The following is a 27754-nucleotide window of genomic DNA, read 5'->3' as shown; positions in this document are numbered from 1 at the left end:
CCTTGGCCCTTGGATGGCAGTGAGTAGATTTGGAGTTTGGAGGGAACGTCTTACGCTGGCAGGGGGAACGGAGCCTGGTCTGTTCAAGACAGGATTTGTGCAAATTAGGGCCCATGGGCACCCTATCGGGAACCCCAATGCCTAGCCCTGGATCGTGATTCAATGCGGCCAGTTTCTTGGGGTGGATTAGGATTCTTGCAAAAAGGATGAATGACTGAAAACCTGTCATTGTCTGTCCAGGAACACTAGGGGGCGCTGTGCACCTCCACAATCTACATTTTGGCAATGCAGGGGAAGCATCAGAGAACCCATCGGTGCATCATGCGCTCCCACTCACATTCCCCGGCACACTGGTGTGCCTTGCTTGTGCTTCTGTTTCTGACCTCTTTATCCATTTCCCCTTTCCCCCTTTGTCTTTATTTATTTTATTTTTACACAGCGCTCACCAAAACATGGGGGAAAACATATGCACTGGCATGCTATGTTATTTCTTCCACCGGTTGAACAATTCTCCTGTTTTGTTTTGTTTTTTCCAACCAGCTCTCTTTTACTGATGAAAGAGAATTTAATCTAGAAATTCTTTCAGTTGAGAAAAGAGTGTTGGTGAAATCATCACATGGAGTGTGGTTTTCTTAATCATTTAGTGATGTGGAGGCCATGGGGTGGCTATGAATGTCTTCTGCTTCATGGTAGAACCCTTTCTTTGGCTGGTGGTAGCCTCTCTGGCTTCCCAAATCTCCATTCAGTCCCAAGGAAAGACCTCAAGAGCAAATTCTTTCCATGGGCCTCTTTCAATGGCTCCAACTATATGTGGTAGAGCCCTCCACATGTTTATGGCGAAGAAAAAAGTTTAAAACCACCTTCTCCACCTGGGGCCTTCACCCATAGTTTGTCCGCTGGCCGATTCTCTGATCCTTTCCCAAAATGCTTTGCTGCATTTCCACCAGGCCACTTGGACTGCAGGAAAGGCCAGGGGATAGACATTCAAAATGGCCCCCAAATTGCTTGGGGGATTCAACCCGTCCCAGCAACGGCTGTGTTCCCTCTTCTGCCTTGTAGCCTCCCTGCAGAATCCTCACTTAGAATATCTTAAACCCCTTCAGCAAAGTCAGTGCTGGAGCCTTCCTCTTGCTTTGAGCTCTTGATGATTTGACCGTGACCAGCTTGGCCCGGGCAACTGAAGGGACCTCTTTATAGTTGACAGTTGAGAGCGAGTTGTAGGTGGAGGCGATGGTGGCGGCTGGGACCAGATGGGCTGAGGGCTTCTCCTCAATGATGAACAAGGGCCGGACTGCCAGAGGTCTCTCCATCTCCCGCCTCACTTCCCGCACCGCCTCATGGAAGATGTGCTGCACAGACTCAAAATCCAGACATGCGGAGACTTCATAGAAGGAGGAGCCATATTTGGTGGCAAGAGACATCCCCTCAGCTTTGGTGACTTGCCTGGTGGAAGAAGCCAGGAGAGAACATCGCAAGACATATGAAAAGGAGCAGCACAAGGAACTGACCCATGTCTGTTAGTGGCCATATGTAACTGCAAAGCACTAGAAAATTAAATTATGTTTTAGTTATGCCTGGCTTGTTCTTTCTTTAGTAACTAAGAATTCTGTGTTTTGGGGTCCACCTACCCATGCACAATCTTTGAGTCTGTGTTTGTACGACTGACATGAAATGAAAGAGCATTCCCACATTTCAGAACTCCTTCTATCCAACAGTCTCAGCATGCAAGGCTGGGCCCGTTTAGCACATAGTTGATGTGCATCTGAAGCTCATGGAGTCCTGGCAGAGAAGGGCCAGGACAGTTTGAAGTTCGTAGTGGAGCATCCTTGTGAAGACCAAATCCTTTACACCAGGAGCTGGCAAAGCAAATCTTTATCCATCCTTCCATCCATTCCCCAAGAGGGCGCCCAACCCTTCCAAAATTTAAATGAATTAAAATACAAAATGCTTGTGAGATTGCCATATCTTGCAACATTTAGTGGCCTTGTGAGAACTTGGGCAATTTTGCTTTTGGGGAGGGAGAAGGGATACATGTGGACAATTGCACAAGATTGCACAATATCCAGGGCCTGAAAAGGTTACCAAACTGCTTTAACCAAATCTTTCTGCACTGTTCCAACCTGTGCTGTGCTTTCCTCAATTCTCCCTAAGATCTGCCCCTTGAAACAGGAGTGTCTGCAGGGTGAGGTCAAAAAGTCAAGATGACAGCCACAACTGTGCATTTGAAACCCCATCCCTTTTTAATGTGTCCCACAAGGCACATGAAATGTGGCGGCACTTCGGTCACATGGCTGTGGCCACCACCTTGACTTATTTGACCCCATTCCCTGGGGACATCCTGCCTTGAAGCAACCTCTATTATCTAGTTGCAGAGTAGGATTGGTTGGTCCTACCTGGAACATTTAGAAGTCCTGTTTCTCCACAGCTTATCTGTTTTCCACAAACTGCTCCCTCCTTTCTCCCTTGGTGCTCTGCTTAAGCTTTTGGTCTGCTTCCTGGGACACCCAGGTCAGCCCCTTTTCTTCTCCCCTCCAATACTTTCTCCAAAGCTTGGGACTGTCCCCCTAAATCCACACGCCTCAATCATGTCCTGTAGACAGCCACAGAGATGCCCTGGGAGACACCAGGCAGATGCAACAGCTCAAAAACATGCTTTAAAGCTGGGAAACAGAGAAAGAAGCCCAGGCTGATTCCTCTCTAATTCACTGGAGTCTAAGAGGGATGGAGGGGAAGTCTCAGGGAGGCTTTCAAGACTGATGTCAGCCCTTTCAGGTAGGCCAGGTCAGGAAGCAAATCCCATAAGTCTGACTGGAACTCTAGTGATTGAGGCTGTAGTGACAGACTCTTGAGAGCCTCCAAGGTCATCTCCATGGCTCTCTCCATGGCCATAGCAGCTCTGATGGGTGGGCAAGGAACCTCTGAGCTTCACTGGATCACTCTTTTCTTGCATCGCCAGTAGGATAATGTATTCACCCCAAGGCCAAGTGTTAGTGCAGGTAACATTTGTTCTTCCCAAGCAAGCAAGCCAATACAGTACACCTAAAAGTATGCATTCCTCTACAGCTGTTAGCCATGCAATTTGGGTCTCATGGGCCCGAGGCACACAGAGATTGTCCCTATAGCGTGTGTGTGTGTATATTTACTGGGACAGACACCACTCCAATCCAGCAAGACTCTGAGAGGCTTACATTCCCATCTAGCGGTAAGAAGATTAGAATAATAAAACAGGATAAGAAAATAAGACCGCTCTAATAGCACAAACAATCACAGAAGATTCCAAAAAAAGATTAAGTTTACATGGAAGAATAACATCCAGCCAAGATCTTCCAACTTCTACCAACTTTTTTGCAGCTCGTCTAACACAACAAAGTAGGGTTTGGTCTCAAGAAATAACCTATTCCAATGGAGTTGCTCTCCCCCTCCTCTCTGCTGGCTGAGAATTATGGGAGTTGGAGTCCCCATAGAGTCTGGAAGGAGCCAGGCTGGGGATGGCCATGGGCAGAGATGGTTCGTAGGTGCAGAGATGACTCTAAGAGGTTGGAAATGGGAGAGCCATCCAAGGGTGGAGAAAGGATGTGTGCCAATGGTTGTGTGTTCACGCAACACATTTAAGCAGATCAGGTTGCACTGACACTTAAGAATACAGTTAAGCTTGGTTTTTGTTTTTTTGTAGCTTAGTATGTTGTATGGCCCCAACCAGGGTTGTCTGTCAGAGGTGGGCAGTCAAAACGTTTATGATGGACAATTGCCCAATCAAAGCCCCAACGCTATTTTACAACACATGTAAAAAGCATCAGGGCTTTGATAAGGTAGTTGCAGCCACCATCTTGACTTTATTGACCCCCTGTGGACCCCCTGACCACAGCTACTTGCTTAGTCAACAACCCAGTGTCCTATGTGAGCTGAGAAAGGGACTGAGGGGACCAAAACAAGACTCTTTTGCACCCAAGAAGATGAAGAGCAATCCAAGAGGAGAAATCAGAACTGGAGCGGATAAGGTTATTTCTTTTCCTCCCTTGTTTGCTTGCATCTCTTCCCTTCCCCTTGAAACCTTTCTTCTATCCTTCTCTGAGACAACCCCCTTCCCATTTTGGAAATGGTTTCAGGATCCAGCAATCCATGTAAACTTGGATTCTTGTGCCTAGAAGAAACCTAGAGATGGGAAAGGGTGACCAATGGGAAGTTGTCTCATCGTGGTGCATCTGGGTGACCAAGCACAGCTAGGGAGGAAGGGGTTAGGGTAGGGGCTGTTCCATTTCCATGCCGATACGAATCAATCCACCCCCTCCTTTGGCCGCAGCTCCTAACCTCCTTACCTGTACTGTTCCATATCCAGCTTGTTCCCTACCAGGAGAATCGGAGATTCATGGAACGTGTTCTTCAAGTGGAGAGCAATGAGATCCAGGTACTGCTGACATCCTTCAAAGCTCTTTCGGTTGTCAATGCTGTAGACGACTAGAAAGGCATTGGCCCAATTCAGATACCTCTCACAGCCCACGGGTGTGTCCTGACAGAAAAGCATGTGGGAATCGGTCAGAAGGCTCAGTGCCCATGGTATCTAACAGCAAACACAACACTTCCATCTTGGCAGGGAATGGAGGCAAAATGGAACCAGGGGGAGAGGTGGGGGCAAGGTTGTCACAGCTGGGGGAGCCCCGAATTTTGCAGGTGCGCAACACCAAATTGAAACCTTTAGACTGTTAGAGAAGAGGAAGCATTGATACAACCCCCTGCCCCCAGAGATGGGGGAGAAATTTGTTTCACTGGCCCTTGAAGGCAAACCTTCCTAATGCTGTGTTATTTGAGCCAATCCCCATGTCAAAACCCGATTCTTTGAATTTGACAGCTCTGAAGCTGGCAATGCAGTCTGCCAATTTAGAAAAGGGGTAGGAGTGAAGATCTGGGTGCAAAAGCTATTACAAAAGTACACTCTCTGTGAAATGGTTTGAAAAGGTGTATGTGCTGGCAAAATTGCAAAGGAAGTTTGTTCCAAGCATTTAAGGCATCATATGTGGGAACATGGGAGGTTTCGTTATGTAATTTATTTATGCTTTAAGGAGCCCAAGGCAGTATGCTGGTATCATCCAGCATGTTTTGTGACATGGAACTGCTCAATCTCCCACAGACGGTCTTCTAGTTTTCAAATACAATATGGTAGTCAGTACCTAGTGCTGGATGTTCAATGTTTCTTTCATGGATTTTCTCATTCCCTTTGCAGTGGTCCAAGTTCAACCCACATTTGGGACCAATATGTTCCATAGGTTTATTGCACATTACACCAGGAAAAGTTTTCTTGCCTGTTGTGCCTCTGTAGCCAAGTTAATTGGGCTACACCGAAATCATAAAGAGCCACCATATTCTTCCCATCGCAGGTGAAGATGAAGATGAAGATGATGATGAAACTCTGTCCTTACATGGAAGGCACTACCTCCTTCTCCAGGTTTTGTCCATTGTTTCAAAGCCCCTTTGGACCCAAAACAGTTGGATGCTGCACTGCCTTAAAAAAGCCATTGTGAGATTTGACGAAGGGAGTAAAGATTGTTGCCTTGGGCCACATAACTTTCGGTCTTATCTCGAATCAGTGTATTTTGATCTTCCAACAAGAGGGGGGAGACACATACCTCCTCTGGTCTTTAACTTTTTAATCTGCAATTCTGCTTTAATTTAATTAAAAGAAAGTTTGCTTTCCATTGTAAAGGAAACACTATTCCCTTTATTGGACTCTGTTCTTATAATATTCTTTTACAAATCCCCTGAGAAATATTTGAGAATATAGCAGAAGATGCATGAAACTATCAATATCCAAAGAAGAATGCAGTGCTTATTCCTAGGTAAGCTGATCTGGAGAAAAAAATACAAGTAAATAATATAAAAATAAAGTAAAATAACTGAGGCATTGCCGTAGTCAAACAAGAAAGACTCCACCACTCAGAGATGGAGTGTTAAATCTTTTTTCATAGCTATTGCAACTTTGGCATCTCAGTGCATTTGGGGCAGGACGTCATGGATCCTGGCCCCCTTCTACAAAGCTGCACATTTTTAAAAATTATATATATCAAGTCTGCAAATCACTCAGGAGATTTGCAAAAGAGGCAAGGCAGGTACAGATCACTGAATCAAAACTAGCCATATTTTATGTGAACCCAGGACCTGGGGTTAGTTTATGGTTTACCATATTTTGTAGCCCCAGCAGAATGGCTAAGTGATCCATGGCTAAGGGGGTGTCACACAAATATCGATGGAGACCTTTGCTTAGTTTTGTCTTTGGAGGAAAAGATTTGTCCAATGTCCATTTTCAAACGGTGTTGCTGCAAAGTCTGGCTAAATCCTGTATCTTAGATTATACCTCTATCCATTCTTGGCTGGTTGGCTGGGATTTGTAAGTGTTGTGCTCCACAAAATCTTGAGGGCCCAAGATTGCTCATCACCAAGAAACTCAAGAGGAACAGTTCTCATATTGTGCTGCTAAGCTGCAAAGTATTTAACTGACTTTGGCTTAGCCTGTGGCATGCACTTGACCATTGTGGCTTATGCAACCATCCATGGCTTAGCACATGTATGAACCAGGCTATTCTTTCCTGCTGACTTTTCTGATTGCTCCACATTCGACTTTTAGGAGAAGGGGAACCCAAAGGAAAAAGGCATCAGTATCTGATCCAAATATATTCCAACACCTGGGACTTCATGTTTGATTGAGGTATTTGCATTTCAAGAATGTCTCTTTGAAGTGGGGAGGAGCTGTAACTCATCTTTTACCCTGAAGATGTAGAATTATTATTTATTAATGGTCCCATTAATTTTAATGAGTCTCTATCTGGTGTTGTACAAATGTGCATACTGACTAAGGATGATGGGAATTGTAGCCCAAAACCTCTGGAGGCAACAGGATGGACAAGGCCACCTTAGACCTTATTTTCCCAAAGCAGTTAGGATCTAACCTAAATCAAACAACAGGAGAATCCATTGTATTTGCCTAGAAACTATGCTCTGCTGATAAAAAGTGGCCTTCTGTCACTCTTGTTGATGGGGCTTTTCTGATTCACAGCTGGCAAATGTTACCTGCTCCTTCCCCCTGTGGTATGAAGTCAGTATTTAGAAATGCAGAGATTTTATTGTAGCTTGTTCAGTGGTGGTTTGCTCTACCTGCCATTACCTGATCCGCTGTATCCATCACCTTGAGCAAGACAGGCTGTTGGTCTACTACCTCTTCTGAAGCATAAGTGTCTTCTGCAAAGCAAACATTTTGAAAGTAGGTAGAAGATTTTGGGAGAAGTTGGCATTGTTTTACCCCTAAACCCAAGCTGTGACCCTCAAAGGAGGTCCAAAGTGTGTCTCATCTTCCTCAAGTAAGGCAACAATCCTTCTAGATTGCCAATGGACTGAAATAAGCAAAGTTCATGCACATTTTGGTGAACCAAGAAGCCCTTGAGATATTGGTCCAACTATCCAAACAACTTCCCTGGAGATCATGCTCAGCCCATGCCTGTGGGATGGAGGCAGAAAGCAACAGGCCTTATCCTGCAACCTAGTCTTAAACATTAAAATAATAAAAAGCCAATGCTAATCTGTCATGTGCTTGCCCATCAACCCATCACTTTTGTGCTGACTGGCCAAAGGGGGGAAAAAATGAATCTGGACATTAGGTTGCTACCTCTTGAATATAGCCTGCTTAGATATTGCCTGCATAGTTCATTCAGTATACAGTAATTAGTTCAGTCACTGGACCCTTTTAAATGAAAGCTACAGTTTCTGGAAAGAAATCCCAATTTGCGTAATGAATGGAAAACATCCTTGCAAAAAAGGATCCCGAATTCATTCTTTCATGCCTTCCCTGAAAGCTTCCTCTGTCCATCTTCAACTTCTGGACATGACTCAGAACAGCTACCTGCCAAGAATTCCAACACAATTATATCCCAGTTTTCTTCTCCCTGATTGATGAAGCTCCTAGCAGTCTGACTTCTTGCTCATACTTCTCCCTAGATGCGCCAATAAACAGAAAACAAAGGGAAATAGATGCCATAGATCAAGTCATAACCTTAGTCTAACTCACTGGCAAAGTCCTTCAGGATTTCAAACACAGATTGTCTGGGGCTAGAACCTGCTGCTTTGCAATCTGACTGTTGCTACTGACCTACAGTTTCTTTGTGGACACAGGAAATGGCCTTAGAACCCCCTCTGGGCATCGCACCATCTCCCTCAGTATTGTCCACACTAACCAGCAGAAGCTCCTCAAGATTTCAGACCAGGGACTTTTTCAACCCAACTTTGAGAGGCCAGGGACTAAGCTTATGACCTACTGAAAGCAAAGAATAGGTTCACTCATCCTCACAGAGTTCTCAAAGGGCCACAAGGCTTCCAAGACAAGTTGCCAAGAGCTGATCTCAGTCAAAGTTCTCTTCTTTCTCCTTCTCTCAATGGATGGGTTTGCACCACACACTTGGCCACAGGGAGGAGTCAAAGAAGGTGAAGATACTGGCCACAATAGTATGATTCAAGTCCCATCCCTTGACTTTTGTCACCTCCCCCCTCCATGGACCCCCTTGCTCAATCAAGCAGGTTAAAGACCAAGAAGTGCATTTTCCCAATGGGCTAAGCTTGGTTAATTTTAACCATGGTTGGGTTGTTTGGGGCTTAGCCTGTTGGGCAAACCCACCCTAGTTTGTTGGTTCAGTTTATTGTGCAAAAGTAGAAAATAGGTTAATTTAGGAATCAAGTGAAGTGTGTGGTGCATATCCAGCCACTTTTTCGCTTTTTCTTTGTTTAGACCAGGGGTCCCCAAACTCTTCAGCTCATTGACCCCTTCATGAAGTTTCAGATTGTTCATCGACCCTCATACTACTTTAACTAATAATACTATGAAAAATACTACTATTACTACTACGACTAACATTGACCTTGGATAGTCCTATTGATACTTGGGGGTCGATATTGACCACTTTGGGGAACCCTGGTTTAGACACTGTGGTAAGCCACAATTTAATAGATCATAGTTTACTGTGGTTTATTTGCTGCATAAACCATCATTGGCTCAGTTTGCACAACATGCTGAAACCAAAGCGAAGAAATCCTACAGTAGCTTAGTGTATGAACTCAGCTACTAGTTCTTTTCCTAACTTGAACACTACTTTCTGAGCAACTCAGCTCTCCAGCCACCATTTCAAATGGCCCAATAAAATTTGACCATAAATCTGAGATCCCGTTAAGCAGGACTGGATTTTAAAACAACACTTAGGCTGGGTTCACACACAGCCCTACTCCAAAAAGCAGGCACGGGCGTCTCTCGCTTAGCATCTCATTAAACCAGGCCTTAATCACAGAATGTTTAGCAGACAGAGATGCAAGTGATAAAATGCATGAACTATACCCAATACACACATTTTCCAGAGTTTTAGAAGTCAGCAAAAGCAGTGTGGTTTCCAGTGCTGGTTGGGAGAAAGCAAAAATGCCCTGCTTAGATGCAATAGTAAACGATGGTTTTCCAGCAATCCAGGGGGCAAACACAGGCTGAAGAGAGGACTGCAAAGAAATCTTTTAAGGTCCCTTTGACAAACCTTGTCACCCTTGGCTCTGGCGTCCTAATGTGGCCTTGGCCTCCTGCCCTTTCCATGGGGATTTGTGGGTTGACATGGGATCTGCATCACAGCCCTCAACTTTCTGGAAGATTTTTAAGCTCAGAAGCCTCTCTTTACCCTCCTATGCAATCATTGTTTTCCATCTCTCCTTTCCCTGGTATGTGCTCTAAATTTGGCAGTTTGTTTTGAAACGGCCATGAAACAAACTTGCGAGCAGAACTTGGAAGAACTTAAAATACCCTGGAACATTTTTGGACAAAATAACCTCCTGAAGGGGACTGACATCTTCCAAGGCGCAGACCCATCTCTCTGCTTATTAAGGTCTAGCAGGATTGCTTTCCCCTCCCAGCCCTGCTTTTTGCCTTGTTTCTGGTGGGTGATTGCTGGTGGCCTGTGGATCTGAACCAACTCCTACCTTGGGTAGCACCTTTGCTGCTACCCAAAGTAGGAGTTTCCTACCCTACGAATAACCAGCCTGAAAATCTCTCTTTGGTATCCCAACTTCCAGTTTCTGTTCATGGGAATGAACAAGCCTTTCAAGTGTGAGTTATCTGGATTAAACTTGGATTGTAGCTGGTTCTCTCAACAGGTGGCAGGCCCTGGTTGACTTGATCTGGGATCAGAAGCTAAGCTGGCCTAAAGCTGTTTAGTCTGGATGGAAAATTACCAGGGAATCCCAGGAGTGTAGGCTAGTCTGGGAATTAAAAAAAGAAAACATCCTGGAAAAAAGCAATAGCAAGATACTTTTTTATTCTATACGATTTACTTTAGGTCAGGCCAATCTCTTCCTCCAAAGCCTCCTGACTCACATATCTCCAGCAAGAGTGGCTTCCAAAATGACATGTTTAAGTGTCTACACAATGATTCAGTGCACAGGGAGGAATCCTATGCCCTGTGTTTCCTTCATTCTTTGTTGAATTCCATTCCAATTCCATCTCATTCAAGTTTAGATCATCCCGGAGAATATATATCTCTGTGGTTGCTAAGACTCAATATCCATTTGATGGCACATAATCAATCAATCCAGTTTAGATCTGACCCTAGCTTTGCCCATTCCTTTCTCCTAGCTCCACCCAGTTTTAGAGGGTGGTCTCCAGGTAAGCTACTCGAACATGCATGTGGTTCTCAGCTTGAAGCAGTTCTATGTGGGTCACCAGCAGTGGCAAGAGTTGCTGCTGTGCTAATGTTGGCTTTGCTGTCAAAATTATCAGTGGAGGAATAGTGATCAGAACAAGCAGTTCTGGAAGACCACGAGGTCCTGGGGAGGATGCCCTTGGACTGAACATCCACAAATTGGGATCCTTGAGCCAGTTTTCCCTGGAACTGGCCTTCTCTGCAACATGAACGTTATGCTCTCAATGCCTATGGGAATTCCAGAAGAAGGCAGGAGCTGATGGAACACTCTTGAAGATCTTCCATTCTTCAGGAAGGGAGAGGAACATAGATGACTCAAGGGGGCTTAAAAGTCTCATCTGAGCTCCAGACTACATTCACACAGTGTGCAAAAGTAGGTTTGCTGAACCATGGCTCACTGAATAAGTCACAGTGGGCTGAGTTCACCCAATGCACTAAGCCATAAATCCTGATTTACAAGCCATATCAGCTAGCTTTTGTACAACACTCTAAGCCAAAACTAAACAACTTCCATGATGTTGGGTGAGCTGGATGAAGCCTAGCTTTCTTTTATTTTGGTTATTATTTTGAAAATAACATAGGGTGCCCTTCAAAACCAGGCTTTCCCAGGATGACTTCTAAACCCTGACTTGTTGAACAAACTGGTTTACAAAATCGTATCTTAGCAGATTGTGCCAACCTGGCCTTCACCAAAACTTGTAGTCTGCTTGGAGAAGTTCAGGGGGCAGAACCTTCAGCCTGACGTTCTCTGCTCCCTGACCCTTCCATACCCATAAGCTCTGGGGACCCCAACCATGATCACAACTGGACACATAAAGGCTGACCCTTCTCATACATGGTGCAACCCCTCTTTCATCAGGGGTATCCACAGAAGGGTGTTTAAAAAAATCAAACTGGGGTCGGTGATGGTGTGATCAAAGCACCGTCTCCTTTTTACATGTGATGCAGGTAAAAAATAACAACAGTGGGGCTTCAACTGTGTGGTTGCAACAGCCATCTTGACCCCCCTCCCCCCTGGACACTCCTGCTCTAGTTCCAAACATCCCAGGATTTGAGACTGATTCAAAAGAAGACGGTTTATTTTAAAAAGGAAGAAAACCAGAAGCAGCAGCATGAAAGGAGGAGTTGAGATTGCAAAGAGCAGTGTGGAGACATGAAGGAGTCACATTCAGACTTACCCAGATTGGGGTCATATTCACTTATAAACCTCTTGGTAAGAAACTTCACTGTTAGTGCTGCAAGAAAAGAGAGGATTACTTCATATCTGCAGGTCCTCCCCCAGCTGTTAGATCTTTTGCTAGATCAGAACCAAACAATCCAGTTTCCACGGGCAGACCAGATGTTTCTCCTTCAGCTAGCTTGGGATCCTGGCAAAGCCTTTTTCACATGTTAGATCAGGCTAAAATGGGGTTAGGTGGTTGTGGGAACCGATCCATGGTTTTGGATCTTATATGAACCAAGACATCACCTCAAGCTGTAATAAACTTGATTTGCTATGACATGTTATGTGAACCTGGCCACTGTGTTTTGTTAATCAATGTTTAGGATTTAGGGTGTTGTGGGAACCTAGCCCAGGTGACTGGTTTAGACTGGTCCACCCATTTTTTGGATATTTTGTCTACATCTTTCACAGCTAGGGCTTGGACTGCAGCCTTCCAGCCAGATGGACTTCCTCCATGCTGACAACAACTCCTACCAACCAGCAGAAGTCACAAGGTTGGGGAAAGTTACCACACACAGAGTAATAAGTCCAGTTCTACCTTGCATCTCTTACCTCATACGCAGTAACAACTCTTTTTTCCCCTGCTCAGAGCAATACAGATGATTGAGAAATAGGAGACTGATTGGGCTGGCAGGGGGGCCTGTTATGAGTCCCATCTGCTAAGGAGTTCCATCTGATGGGACGCAAGAGGAGAGCCTTTTCTGCCATGGTACCTGTCCGGTGGAACATCATCCCCCCTGAGGTGAGATTGGCCCCAACCCAACTGAATTTCCAGCCTTCCCATTATTAGTAAATCTGTTCATACTTAATGGTCATCTAGCCTGCAAAAACATTGTTTTTGTATTATACACTGAATTTCAAAGTATAATTCCATTTGATTCAAGATGCTGGTTTTCACCTATAAAGCCCTACTTGGCATGGTGCCTCATTATTTGAGGGATCATCTACCTCCCATGGTATCTGCCAGTTCTAGGTGATAGGGTTGGTATGCTTCAGGTCCCTTCAATGAAATAGTGTCATCCTTTAGGACCCAAGAAGTCATCTTCTCTGCTGTAGCACCTGCCTGCTGGAATGAGCCCCAGCCCGACATCCGAGTGGTTTCCACCCTGCTAACATTACAGAACACCTTGAAGATCTGACTGTTCTCCAGGCTTTGGGGTAAGGTGCCTGCAATCCCCCCTTGTTAGAAGTGATTGATATTTTTTGTTTTCGTGTTGAAGTTGTCAAGACTGCCACTGCGTTATTTCTCTTACTGTAGTTTTTTTTTTTTAATTTATGCTACTATATCTATATTCTGTTTTATATTGTGAGCGGCACAGAGCTGCTCTGGAGTCAGGGGGTGCCAAAATTGAATTAAATAAATAATTCAAATTAAAATAAAGTCTTTTTCGAGTCAGGCTTGACTCTCATCAGCTTCATAGAGACATCCTTGACAACTACTGTACAGTATATGAAAATTGCTTGCCATCCGTCTTATAGGTTGTTTGTTCAATATCCCTGTCTAGTGTACAACATTTCCTGGTGGGATCCCATCCACTTACTTACCAGGTGTGACTCTGCTTAGCCTTACAGATTGTGTGAACTCAGCCCACATGACTAGTTTATGCTTGGTGTGTTTTCCAGCCTGGGTAATCAAGTTGATCGAGCAAACCCTTATTAGTTAAATCATAGGTAAGCAGATATCAGGTCTGCTAAGACTAGATGAAGAGGGAATGTCCTCTCCTGGACTCATCCAGGCCTCCCTAACCTGGTTTTCTCAAGATGTGTTGGATTTCCTCCCATAATTCCAAATTACAAAATGGTGGATTAGGGTAGCCAAAGCTACAAAGAAGTGTCTTCAGAGGTGCACATGGGGATTGCCCCAGCAGGAAGAGCCTTGTCTCCTAACCTGATTTTCCAGATCCTTGGCAGCCCAGGATGGCCACATTGCACTCCTGCAGAAGGCTCGGGAGGTGGCGCTCGTTTGCCCAGGGGACAGCCCGAGGTTTGCCAAACATGGAAGACATCTTCCGACTCTGTAAAGAAAAGCCAACAATGAGTAATTCGGTTCTTCTGTTGTCAGCCCCACCACACAGATTAAAACAACACATTAGCAGTTCTCTCCAAACCAAGTTTCTGATCTTGGCAGCATTCTTCCATGTCTGGTCCTGGGTGAGGTGGCACTGTCCCAGACAGACCCGATGTGCAATCTGGGGGTCCTCTTGGACTCACAGTTCCTGCTTGGAGCAGTGGCAGCCACAGCTAGGAGGGCCTTTGGACACCTTCAGGTTGTGCGTCAGTTGCACCCGTTCCTGCACTGGGAGGCTCTGCTCACAGTCACTTGTGCTCTTGTGACTTCCCATCTGGACAACTGCAACACACTGTACATGGGGCTGCCCTTGAACAGCATTTGGGAGCTTCAACTGGTGCAGAATGTGGAGTTAATAGTGCTGGTTATTCGACGCATGTAACCCCACTATTCATGAGCTGCATTGGCTGCTAGTGTGCAATTCAAGGTGCCGGTTGTCACCTTTAAAGCCCTTCATGGCTTGTGATGGATTATGTTCAGGACCGTCTCTCCTCAGTTGTCTCTACCCGCCCTACTGATCCAGCAGGAGGGACATGCTCTGGGTCCCTTCAGCTAAGGAATGTCAGCTGGTGGGGCCTTTTCTACCGTAGGTCCTGCTTTCTGGAAACTTCTCCCTCCGGGGATCAGGTTGGCCTTTCATAAGGTCCTAAAGACCTGGCTTTGTGCCTGGTCCTGGGGCCCCAAGTGTATGAAGGGACCTGTCTCCTGGCTATGTGGATGGCTGTTGGCTTCCTCAGCTGCGGTGTATTTTAATTTTTGTATAAGTATTTGTTTTATTATTCTACACCGCTGAGAGTCGGTGTTGAGATGGGCGGTTATATAAATAGATTAAACAAATAAAGTATAAGCTGTTCATAGCTGATAAGAATCGCATTAGAGTAACCTTAGGAATGACTCGTGCTCTTCAAAAACTTGGCCTGAAGAACCGTAATTCCATTTTTCAAAATGGTGGTTATTAATGTGGGGAATGTTGCACAAAACCTGGCTTGCCTAACTATGATTCATGAAAGAGCCACGAATCTCGAACTCCACTTTACATTGTTAAAAAAAAAATAGCTAAATGTTAATTTTAACCATTCAACATGACTTTAATTTGCCACAAATTCATACTAAAAAAAACTATCATTTGGTTACTGGCTCAATATGTTATGTGAAACAGCCAAGGGTGATTTATTCAATAAACCACAGTTTATTTAAAAACACCAGAGTTGAACAAAATTGGCTTAGCATGATTCAGGAGTTCAATCACGGAATCAATAATTGATGGAGTTTATCGTTAACTACAGTTACAGCAATTTGAGTAAGACTTTCCCCTCCCAGGCCAGAAATGTTTCAGACTGAATCCGTGACTTTCTGAAAGTAAGCAATGGTTCTATGACAAGATTATAGTTTTTTTCCCCCCCAATCTGAACACAGCAATAGAAAGACAAAGGTATTCACACAATACTTAAGAAACAGTTTCTCTAAAAGTGTCTTTGTTTTTAAATAAAGTAGTATACTAAATTATAAATCTTGGTTTACAGATCATGATGGCTCACCCAACACAAGCCAAACTATACAAATTACAGGGTGACACGGGGTGTGCTGCCAGCTCATCTGAAAGGAAGCTGTGGTCTGTTTTTGAAAACGCTGCCTCTCTCAAGCTACTTTCACTTTGTCCTCCTGAAGCTGTCCTCTCTGCATGGAAAATGAGATTGAGAGATATCTGGGATTCAAAAAGCAACAAGTAGCTTTTTCAAAGCTTTTCCCCATTTCTCAGGAGCTAGTCTTCTGCCCTTTCAGTAAATCAATCCTGTGCTTGGAAAATGGTGTTTTGGTTGGGTTCAGGTCCTCCAAGGGTGAGAGGCATGCCTTCACCCATTGCTGGTACCCCAAACAAGTTCTGTTGGAGCATCGGTGATGGGGTACTTCAGATGGAAGGACTACTCTGGTCCCACCAGACTGGTGAGTCCAGCCCATGGAGCCTTGACAAACCTCCTCCCCAACTTGGGAAGGTGCAAAGTAGGGGTGTCTGTAAAGGATGATCAGAAAAGTCAGGCTGGTGGCCATGAAGGTGTCATTGAAGCTCCACCCATATTTAATGTGCGTCATAGAGCTTCAATCAAACCATCACAGCTGCCATCTTGACTTTTCTTGACATATATTGTGGATGCCTCTGGCACAAAGTAACTCCAGGTGGTTCCCCCTTCCCTAAAGGAGGAAGCCACTTATAAACTGACTCATCTCCATCATAGAGGAAAACCAGGTTCTCCATCTTTATTTCATAATGGTGTCAGCGCTGCAGTTTAATGGAAAGGTATCACTCCTGACATCATCCTGCCCACTGGGACACCAAGGCCAAATCCTGTTCCCATCCTTGGTCAAGTTCAATGGTGCTTCTCCCAATCACCTCCGACCAGTATGCCAAGATGGAGGTCCTCTGTGCCTGGGGTTCTATAAACTCATCATTCCTCTGAATTGGAGCCCTTTCGCCAGGTGGGAAGAGGTCAGGACTCTGCACATGCATTGTTTACTGTATCATCTCTCCACAGGGTTCAGCAGCAATTGGCTTTTGATTTTAGAACATTGAGCCTGCTTGTTTTAATTGCTAGGGTTTGTAACCTGTATCAACGTTTGCTGTTTTGTGACTTTATGGTCTAATTGTATGGAATGCTATTGCTGGAAGCAACTGGGTGAGGGGGTGAGCGTCTTCTTTTAAAGGCAGGGTAGGAATATTTAAAATAAATAAATGAAATAAAGCTCTATTTGCTGCTGAGCCCTGGGGCTCAAACTAAATTCCAGGGCCTGGTAATCCTGGCCTGGAATGGGACTTTGTTTGGAGTTGAGCTACTGACATGCATCTCTTCTCCTTTAAGCCTCTTAGCACATCTGCTTTTGATTCAGAGAGCCCTGAGTTGGGATAAACACATTTCATTCACGGGGCAAACCTCAGAAAGGCCTTTGGACTGTAAGCAAGATGGGACAGCAGAGAGGAGAAGAGGGGGAAGGTCACACCCAGGTAGCAAAAGACAGCTGGGGTTCATGTAACTCAGGTGATGTGCTACTAAAGATCAGAGGTAGAATTCTGCAGGGTTAAACAAAGACTAGTTTGCACAAGATGCTCGTCTAAAACCCTAAAAATCATAGCTTAGTGTACTGTATAATGCAAACCTGGATTAGTTGATAGTCTGGCGAGTTGTCATATCCTTACCAGTTGGCTTAATTTTAATATACTGTGGTTGAGGAAGCTATGATTTAGGGGATTTTTGCAAACACAGTCCAAAAAGATTTATCATCTTCATAGCATACTATTTTTATTTAGTACTTAGACCTAAGCACAGTAGAGCATGTTTTTCCCACAAACAACATCCACCCTATGAGGTAAGTTGAGAGAATATCTTGTCAAAAGTCCCCCTGAGGAGCTTCTGTGGGTGAAGAGGACTAGAACCTGAGTCTACCTGCTCTTCGTCCAGCACCTTCTCCACTGGACCACATAGGGTCTGGGGCTGAGAGAGATTGACTGGCCCAAGGTCACCCAGAAGGCTTCCAGGGCTGAGAAAGGACTAGAACCTGGGTCTCCCTACACCTAGTCCAGCATTCTTCCCACTACACCATCTCTCTCATTTTCTCTCATTTTATGCCTGCAAGAACAACTCACAAGAAGCTCAAAAGTAGAGTAGGAGTAGATGAAATGCAGATTCAGATTCCCCTGACAGGAAAACTGGAAACAAAACTTTTTTTAAGATTAAGATCAATAGAAAAGGAACATTTAATTGTATGTCTATCTATTTGGGTCCATGGCAGTCAGTGGCCCAGTGAAGAGAAGGACATGAAGGAAATCCCAAATGACTCTGGGATTAACTGATTACCAGAATGTTTCTTGCCTTGATTAAATTGATCCGTGTGATCCTCTCAAATACTGAAGATGGATCTTCTGCAAGTATGAGGACAGGGGCAATGGCTTCCCTCCCCTTTAAAAAAGCTGGCCAGGTTCACACACATTTACAGACCATCACAGCTGAGTTCACACAGTACACAAAGTCAGACAAGGATTTTAGAACAATGTATGAACCCACCATGAAATTCACACAGACCTGTGCATTGGAATGAACCCTGTTCAGAGATAACACTGAGACCAAAAATGTGGTGTAGGCATAAAAAAGAGCAGCTGGGTCTCTAACACATCTCTTCTCAGTGTCATATTTTTCTTTGCTTTCTGTGTCAAATGCAGGCTCTTTTACTCCTTCCCATTAAATATAGATTGGCTGTATTCGCACAACACTGTGGACCACCAACTAGCCAACATCTTGTGCAAACTCAGCCTGTTTATGGTTCAGGATGTCCTGCACATCCAGAAAATAGGATTTATTGAGCCAATGTAACCATGGGTAAGCCTGTTGGGCAAACACAGCCTGTAAACATTACCAGGATACATCCCCATATTTTCTGGGTTCGCCTGACTCTCAGCCAACCAACATTTTAGTCTTGTATGTTAGAAGGATCCAGGTTTGGTGTTAGTGTGCAGCTCAGTGTGCTGTGCAAACCTAGGCAGCAGTGTTAATTGAGTAAGCTTAGTTAATGATGGGAAAGGGTGTCCTTCAAGACACAGCCAGGAAGAGTCCCCCCTTCCTCTCTTTTTTTCATCCCTGCAGCTGGAATGCTGCACAGCTACAACCTTGAGGCAGAGGCCCATGCCTCTCGCCAGCAGAATGAGCCAGAGGATCCCCGAGCAACCAGGGTTGGCTTACCACATTTCACAGTCAGCAGAACCATGCCCATCACTATCTTAAGGAGGAGAACATTTCCTCCTCATCCTTAACTGTCATGAACCAGCTCACCTTTCTGTTAAAACAGGAGCCCCATCAAAGAATGCTGGAGAAATCCTGGCCAGTTTAGACATCCATACATCCAGGCTAGTCTGCGTCCGACTGCCAGACAGCTCCTCTAAGGCTCTGGTCCCACTGCAGCTGACGTGGGGGAAGAGGTGGGAATGAACCCAGGTCTCTGCTGCTGCAAACAGAGAGGCAACAGCTTGCTCTGGACAGCTGCTGGTCGCCTGGATCTGACTTGAATGAATGAGGCTGAGAAAGGGAGAAGTCCCATCCCTGGCAATTTTTGCCAGCTGAGCTGCAGCCAAATTCCTTGTAAGGAAAGCTGCTGCCGTGCTTTTGGCCTGGGACGGACACGTTTTCCCATCAACGAAAGGGCAGGGCAGGGCAGAAGCGAAGGCCTTTCCTGCTGGGGGGGGGGGGGCGTAAATGATGCCCAGAGGCAAGGGGGGGAAAGCAAAAAAGCAAACCCTGCTTCCTGGCTTCCTTCTTCCAGTGGAAAAAATGAGTTGCAAATCTGTCTTGGGTCTCCTTTGCCTTGTCTGGAGATCTAAAGCCACAGATTTGAAAACCGGCACGGCGGCTGCCCCACTGTGAGCCGGGGATGCGGATTTCTTTACGGGAAAGGGAATTTGGGCAAAGGCTAGCGTAATCCTACTCTTGCAATAAATATAGTCATCAAGAAGCATCCCTTTCAAGAGGCATTGCTGGCACAACTTTGGGCATCTCCAGACAATAACTAGTGTCCTGGGCTGACACCGAACTGGCCCCTTTCTAATTCCACCTCCCACCCCAGCCAGGATCTTTAATTTGTGAGCCCACGGCTGGATGTATTGTCTTGAAGCCTAGCACACAAACCAGAACTTCTCCAAGCATCCACAATCAAAGGAAGAAACTTGGCTGTTTAAGGGGTTCCCATAAGGGCCTAAAATGATCTCAGTCCTACACCAGTGGTGGTGCTCAAATGTCTTGGAGAAACATCATCTCCGATAGGACCAAAGACTCTGATTTCTCACCCACCAGCAGTTCTGGTAAGAGATAGGATTCAGCCAAGACACCAAACTGTTGTTTGTTTCATTATGTTGTATTGAATGAACCATAGCTGACTGGATTCACACTACACACTAAAACATAAATCGTGGTGGAGAAACCACAGTGGTGGGTTTAACCAACTTGTTCATCCACACCCCAGCAAATGACAGGATTGCTCAGATGTTGGATGAATTCATCCACAATGCCATTTCCTGGCTTTGGGCTTGGCTGGTGGTGTGAACCCAACCAGATTATCCTTTGAGAAGCATTTCCTGGTAGAACACATGGCAAAGACATGCTGTTTTTCCATGGAAAGAGCAGATGTTCAAAGGTGAACCAAATCCAGTTTGCTTCAGACCAATTTGTATTTTTTTTCTTTTCTGCCCCTGAGCTGTTTAAAAATGATAAGCAGTCCTGTTGATCTACTGGAGAAGTAGTTCTGTTGGGAATGATTAAAACCATCATTCCTAATCTGGCATTTTCCAGATGTGTTAACTCCCACAATTCTCAGGCTAAGCATAGAAGGCTTATGGCAAGACTTTGAGTATGTTTACTCAGCTATAATTCCCATTTAGTTCTGTAGGATTTATGGCATGATTTTCCAGAAATGATGTTGATTCTCTAACTGTATTAGTTATATTCACGATAGGCAGGGAAAGAAGAAATATTGTTACAGAAAAGGGGTGTGCATGTGAAACTCTGAACTTTCTTCTAAATAAAAAATATGCTTAAGATTCCTGCATCGCTTTGCAGCATGACAACTTTCTCCACACATATTGATACACACACAGTTATGAAACTCAAAAAGTTCAAGTCAGGTTGGCAGGAAGCTTTTTCTGTGCATAATAATACTGAATTCTGTGTTATGCTTTACCTCTACATACATCTATGCTAGAGATGCAAGGGCCCTCAAAAATTCAGCTCAAGATCATTCCAGGAGGCACATGAGCTAAAAAGAAATATTGCATCCAAAAAAAATTTTTTTTAATCCATTCAGTCATGTCTGATTCTTGGAGATTGGACAAGTCCCTGCAGTTTTCTTGGCAAGGTTTTTCAGAAGTGGTTTGCCCTTGCCTCCTACCTAGCTGAGAGAAAGTGACTGGCCCAAGGTCACCCATCTGGCTTTGTGCCTAAAGCAGGACTAGAACTCATAGTCTCCAGTTTCTAGCCTGATGCCTTAACCACTACACCAGACTGGCAGTCAAATTAGCAGGGTAGATTTTTTAAAAGCTAAAAAGGAGATGAGTGAGTGCGTGAGTGAGTGAGTGAGTGAGTGAGTGAGTGAGTGAGTGAGTGAATGAGGAAGGAAGGAAGGAAGGAAGGAAGGAAGGAAGGAAGGAAGGAAGGAAGGAAGGAAGGAAGGAAGGAAGGAAGGAAGGAAGGAAGGAAGGAAGGAAGGAAGGAAGGAAGGAAGGAAGGAAGGAAGGAAGGAAGGAAGGAAGGAAGGAAGGAAGGAAGGAAGGAAGGAAGGAAGGAAGGAAGGAAAACATGTGACAAATTCTAATTGAACTTTATGTCTTCCTTCTGCCACAAATTCCTCAGGGGCAAAAGCTGCAGATCCAGTGCCAAAGGAATACTTGGTACAATTCTTTCGTATCTGAACACTCAACTTCATGTTGTGTTCAGCAGGATCCTGGACATTATTCACTCATGTTTTTTAAGGGACAGCTTGTGACCTGGGTAGTGGCTTCTTGGGAGGATCTGACTACAGCTCAATACACATTGGCTACTGCGTGCACAAACACACACACACACAACTGTAATAAAGGAGCAAGGAAATGTGATGGGTTTCAGAGTAAACAAGTAACGTGGAAGCAGAGAAAGATGGGAAATGAGATGAGATGAGAGACAAGAACAGGTCGTTATTGCACTTTGCTTTTCATAAACTTGGGGTCTGGCAAATGTCCATCTTTCTAAACAGGAGGCTAAACATTGGAAGATTTACATGAGTGTGAGATCAAGTTGCAACCATAAAACTTCCTTGTATGAGAGAGATGAAGCAGAAGCACTTTATCTTCTTCCATGCAGCGAGGGTTTGTGGAAATCCAGGGAAAACAGAGTAGTGAAAAGAAACGGGGCAAAGTCGAGTGATTTCCACCCTCAGCATAATCTGGACAGAGGGAATGGGCAGGAGTTTTCATGCTCTGGTCCCTTGCATTTCTTTCTCCCTAATTTTAACCCAAGATTCTTCTCTCACAAAATCAATCATGGCAGAAGATGCTGAAAGACAACTGGGTCACCCATGTCACCCCTGCCCTACAGTTATTTGTTCTGTGCACTTTCTAAGGGTCAGTGAACAAGGGTTTGGTCAGGATAGGCTCTGTCCAGAAGTCTCTGCTCTTGCATTTTGGAAAACTTTTTTTAGTAAATGTCAGCCCTACAAGGTAGAGCAGACTAAGAAACCAATGCCATATAAGTCAGGACTACTTTTACTGTGACAGCTATAGTGACAAAATCTTGCAAGTCTCAATGTGCTCCCTCCTCCCTCCTTCTGTCTTTGGGTGAACTAGGGAGGGGCCTGTCTGAGATGCTTTCTCAAGTTACTTTCTTGGCCCAGACTCAAATGTTGCTTCTCTGACCATTGCCTTGGTAACGGCTCTTCCTCCTGTCCTTCAAGGCCATTCCCTCTGTCTTCAGCAAGGGTGTCCACAGGATGTGGTCAAAAAGTCAGGATGGGGGCCATGACAGTGCCATCGAAGAGTGTAGGACATATGTAAAAAATAGGAAGAGAAAACTCTTCCTGCACTGATGCGGCTGCCACCTTGACTATTTTTACCCTACCCTGGTCCTGCTCAGCTGCTAAAATAGCTGATATTAAAAAAAAGTCTGAAAAAGCCTCCATGGAACTGCATTGCAAGGCTCTTGGTCTCCTCGGTCTTCTATTATCAGCAGGAAGCCAAATTAAACCACCCAGCTCACCTGATTTAATCCTAGATCCCCCTAGACAATCCTTCAGGGTCCTTCTCCAACAGCAGAAGTATACACGAAAAGGCCTGAGGGTCCTATGGAGACCACTACCCCTCAAGGCCAGGGTTCATCCCCCAGTGATCTTCAAAAGCTATATCAAATTGCAATTTGAGGGGAATTCATTCAATATGTGCCTGGACATGCACTGAAATTTCAGTTAACCTTGGCTGGAACGTAAACCAACTGAAATCAAAGTTAGTGTTGTCCTGTCCCCCATCATCCACTGCCCACACTTTCAGAGGGTGGCCGCTGGCATTCCATTCACAAGCCAAGGGCAGTTGCACCCCAGAAAAAAATGGGGCACCCCATTCTAGAGGCTGTGAGGGCCATTGTTCTCAGCGTCACAGTCACCTTCTGTTGAAAGTGACCTCTGCTGATCTGTCCAATCCAAAGAATCCCTTTTTTTTTTCAGCAGCCGCTCTCCTTCACACTGAACTAAAGAAATGCTACTGATATCAGTTTGCAAAATGCATTGGAAAGATCTGATCCTGCTCATGTTGCTGGCTACTCTGGTCACATGAACACCAGTTATCTTTAGAAGGAGGTATTTATATACAGAGCATGCAGGCATACCTCGGCCATTCAAGCCAACGCAGAACAGTAGAAATTACAGGGACTGCTGCTTTCTCCTTGGCAACGTGCTTGTAGATGGACTAGTGAGAAAGCGATCCTGGCAACAAGGAGGCCATGCAAGCCCAGCCTGTTGAACGTGTGCGGATCCAGGTGGAAGATACGTTCTTCTCCGTGGACAAGGCTCTTCTGGTAGAATACAGTGAATACTTCCGTGCTCTCTTCCAGTCTGGCATGAGGGAGAGCACGCAAAAGGAGATCCAGATCAGGAATCTGAGCGCCACTGGGTTTTTCGTCATGTTAAAAGTCCTGGAAGGGGAGTACCCTATGCTGAGCTGTGAGGAAAACCTCAAGGCGGTAGAATGTGCCTCCTTCTTGCAGGTGAAGGCCCTGGCCAAGTATCTGATTGCATCCATCAATTCTGACAACTGCATCATCTTGTACCAAGCTGCTGCGATATTTGGCCTTCTGGACCTTCTCCACAGGGCCGCTCTGTATATAAGAGATAGTTATTCTGATCTGGAGGAATATCTGGACTGCCTTTCTCCAGATCTTTTGGATTATGTAGAGTCTCTTCTCCCCAGTCACTTTGTGGCGGTGGGAGCTCACACACCCACTTTCGAGTTTTTGGAGGATGTCTCACGAACTATTTGCTACCTGGATGAGGAAACCAATGCCTGGAGGACACTTTCTTATTTACCACTCACTGCCAGCACCTTTCTAGCTGGCATGGCAACCCTAGATAACAAAATTTACATTGTGGGTGGGGTCCATGGGTACACCAAACAGGTTGTGGACCAAAGTTTTTGCTATGATCCAGTAACCAACATCTGGAGTGAATTTTCTAGCCCTCAGCAACTTCGGTATGATGTCACCTTGACAGCCCTGGAAGATAATCTGTATGCTATTGGTGGTGAATTTGAGAAAACACCACTGAAATCAGTAGAAAAATTCAACATATCAACCAACAAGTGGAACTTTCTTTCAGATTTGCCCCAACCAGCAGCAGCTGTACCCTGTGCCCAAGCGATGGGGCGTATTTTTGTTTGTTTATGGAAACCTCTCGACACCACAGTCATCTATGAGTATCTGTCCCAGAAAGATGAATGGCTTCCCATCTCGACCCTTAACCGGCCTCAGAGTTATGGCCACTGTATGGTGTCTCATAGAGACAATCTCTACATCATGCGCAATGGGCCTTTTGATGATTTCCTGCGATGTATGATAGACTGCTTCAATCTCACTACGATGCAGTGGACATCTTTGCCTGGACAGTACATGAATAGCAAAGGAGCACTCTTCACTGCAGTCATCAGGGGGGACACTGTTTATACCGTCAACAAGATGTTAACCTTATTGTATACCATAGAGGACAGCACATGGAAATTTAAAAAGGAGAAAGCTGGTTTCCCAAGAAGTGGTTCTCTGCAAACCTTCCTTCTCAGGTTTCCAAGAACAGATCATAGTATTGCAACGTAAATGTGGCAACTCCATGGATTGTTTAGTAATGGCCATCTAACATCACATCTGGACTTTTCTGGATAGTCCACTTTTTACTTTTTCCAGACTGCCTCAGATACAGCCAGATCTAACCAAGTGTTATGAGATCATGATGGTTCATGCAAAGTGAACAAAGTCCCAAGAAGCTGCTCAAGGCAAACTTCAGCAACTGCACCAGAAACCATGGTCTTATCCTCTTGGTACCATAGCTGGGCTTGAGGCTTTATGAATGGCGAGCAATGGAGTTTTCACCTACCCATTTGTGGCAACAAGATTATTCTGATAGGCCAGGCCTTTATAGAGGAAACAGATCTAACCAGAAGACGCCACTAATCTGTCAGAAGGCCAGGGATGCCCAGGAGAGGAAATATGGAGAGAGAGAGAGAGAGAGAGAGAGAGAGAGAGAGAGAGGCATCTAGGTATGTTTGGGATATGGTCTCTTGAAATTCAGGATAGAGTATTGGCCATGTTTGTTTAGCCCCATCACCTGGTAAGAAGAAGCACCTACTGCTTTGCTGGCTAACCCTGACCAGGTTCACACAACACATTTAATTTGCTTGTTGAATTAATCAATTTTCTAGGCATGCATAATAATGAGTCACAAATTAACGAAACCGGCTGGGTTTGCACAACTCACTGAGTCATAAAAAATGAAGTTACAATTAACAAAGTTTAATGTATGTGGAGATGCAGTTCTTTTTTCCTGGCTTGATTAAGTGTCTTATCTGAACTTTAAGCATCTTATGGCTTAAGGGAACAGCCAGATTCACACTATACCATGGTAGGTACCTAGAACACTCTGAACCAACAACTATTGATCTCCATTTAGCATGTAGTGCAAAACCCAGCTGAGATGTCACATAGGAAATGTCCTGAGATAAATCACACTCTCAGTCCAACTACCTCTGTCTTCTTTACATGGACTCCCTGAATCTTTCTGGGGATTCAAGAAGGAATATTTCCAGATGCTGCCAGTGATGCTGATCTTGAGACTTTTGCCTGCCAAACATATGTTCTACCCCTGAAGGACATTGAGAGTGAGGCCTCAACATTGCTAAATGGGTTTTGCAGAGAAGAGATCTTTCTTCCTAGACTGGAGTAAGCGTCTCTTGACAAGTTCTCCAGATGGAAGGAAGAAAGGCCTAAGTAGGTGAGAAAGTGCCTTCTACAGAGTCAGACCACAGATCTTTTTGTCTCAGCAGTGGAAGCAGCAGTCTGCAGTCACAGGCAGGAAACCTTCCCGACTCTACCTGTGGGATTGAACCTGTGACTTTCTGTATGTCCTTCGCCTCTGCTGAAAGGTGAAATGGATTAACTGCCCTGGATTCTCACCACTGAATCCCACAACTCTGCTTTTAGAGCAGGGAGTTTTTTCGGGCATTTCAACCAGAGCATGGGAAATGTAAAATGTTAATTCTTTAATTTAACAATGCACCAGAAGGAAACTGGCTAAACTTTAGGGAAAGTTAAACCTGTTTTTTATTCCTTTTGAATGCAGAATTGGACTTAAATTCACTGTGAAGTATTTAAGTCTTGTTGCTTCAGAGGAAAACACTTGTCCTTGCATGGCATTGGGAGTCTCTTGCCAAGATTGTTCCTTCAGTTAGCAACCCCTGTTTCCTGTGGTGATATAAACAAGTTCTGTGTATGTGTTTATAGAATTTATATTCTCAGCAATTAAAGCTGAGACAGGCTATAAATAGATCCCTGGTAGGGGATTAGTGCCTTCAAAATAAGTACAGATTGAGTCAGTTGGAAATGAATTTTAAAAGGGTTTATTCTTTTGCACCAAATGATTTTGCTCAGCCCAGATGGTCTTGCTTAAAGAGCTTAGTTTCTATCACCTTCTAATGCAAGGGTAAAACTCTAATCATATGCTTTGCCAAAAGGTAAAAAAGAGGTGAGAGGGATCTAATCATGGCATGAAACATTTCCATGGGAATCTGTAAGCCAGTCTTGCTAAAGAAACATGTAACACTAGACTGTTTTGAAGACCACTATTTGAAAATCTAGGGTCTGAAAGCACCACTCGTGTTATGGTGAATGGATTCACTCTAAGCTATTACCAGCCATGAATGATAGTTGGCTAATTCACACACTAACAAACAAACCACAACTTACAGACCACTATGGCTCCATTCAAACATTACACAGTGCCAATTTTAGGCAGATTACGTTAAGGTTTGTTTCATTCAATGGGTATTAACCCATCCCAGAATGCATGGAAGCGAAATGTATTGACTCAGTTGTGTCCCAAGTTGTCCATTTGCAGTAATTCAGAAAGGTGTCAGTCAGTGGCATCCTCTTTTACCAGAATTAAAAACAACAACACATAAACCAGCAATTGTGTATGTGCCATTTTATTTGAGAAAAGCACAATGTTTTTGGGATCTACAGATCTACAAATGGTGCTTCTTTCCTCCTGTGACATTCAACCAAATAGGGTCTTTCCTGTTCTTGCTGCTTTTATTATGAAATGCACCTCCTTTTTGAGTGGATGGAAAATGGTATGCTAGAAGCTGCTATCTAACAACCATAGTGCAGGGAGTAATAGTCATTTTTATTCCTGGCGGTAATGAGGAGAAAAGAATGACTTGAACAATCCTTCTATTTCAAGGAAGTGTTTGGGCTTGGCTGTAACAAGCTTAGGGTTCGAAGTCTCAACACAATCGGGAGCCTCTTTTTCATGATAGAGCTAGGTGGAAATAGGACTGCAGGAGGCTTCAGACATTGCCCTACAAAATGGGATTGACAACCTTTTCAATTACCCAAAGAGAAATATTTTTTACATCTTTTTTCTACCTGGCGTTTTTCCCGCAGGTTTGTTTTTTTTGGATCAACATGTAGAGATATTTTTTACATGCCCCATTCAATTTCATTA

The 27754-nt window shown here is 44.5% G+C and overlaps 2 protein-coding genes across 3 annotated transcripts; one reads left to right on the top strand and one right to left on the bottom strand.

Annotated features, from left to right (window-relative positions):
- Window positions 1–167: 167 nt before the first annotated feature.
- RASL12 (RAS like family 12) lies at window positions 168–23518 on the bottom strand. 2 transcript variants are annotated; one of them, XM_088139175.1, is made up of 6 exons: window positions 23377–23518; window positions 13817–13943; window positions 11885–11941; window positions 7154–7227; window positions 4317–4507; window positions 168–1443 (listed from the first exon to the last, which is right to left on the bottom strand). In XM_088139175.1, exons 1-6 carry the CDS (start codon window positions 23383–23385, stop codon window positions 1080–1082), a joined length of 822 nt encoding a protein of 273 aa, XP_087995301.1. In that variant the 5' UTR covers window positions 23386–23518; the 3' UTR covers window positions 168–1079. The 2 variants fall into 2 exon arrangements, with proteins under 2 accessions (XP_087995301.1, XP_007428438.2); XM_007428376.4 differs by lacking the exon at window positions 23377–23518 and adding an exon at window positions 18814–19063.
- Window positions 23491–27754, top strand: KBTBD13 (kelch repeat and BTB domain containing 13). Its single transcript, XM_025166745.2, has one exon. The coding sequence runs from the start codon at window positions 23491–23493 to the stop codon at window positions 24850–24852; it is 1362 nt and encodes a 453-aa protein (XP_025022513.2). The 3' UTR covers window positions 24853–27754.

The sequence above is a fragment of the Python bivittatus genome, unplaced genomic scaffold, assembly GCF_059951505.1.
Source record: "Python bivittatus isolate LINGU-HERP-01145 unplaced genomic scaffold, Pbiv_v1 ctg000210_np1212, whole genome shotgun sequence".
Lineage (NCBI taxonomy): Eukaryota > Metazoa > Chordata > Lepidosauria > Squamata > Pythonidae > Python > Python bivittatus.
The sequence above is the reverse complement of the archived record's forward strand: the minus strand, read 5'-3'. Positions and strand labels throughout refer to the sequence as shown.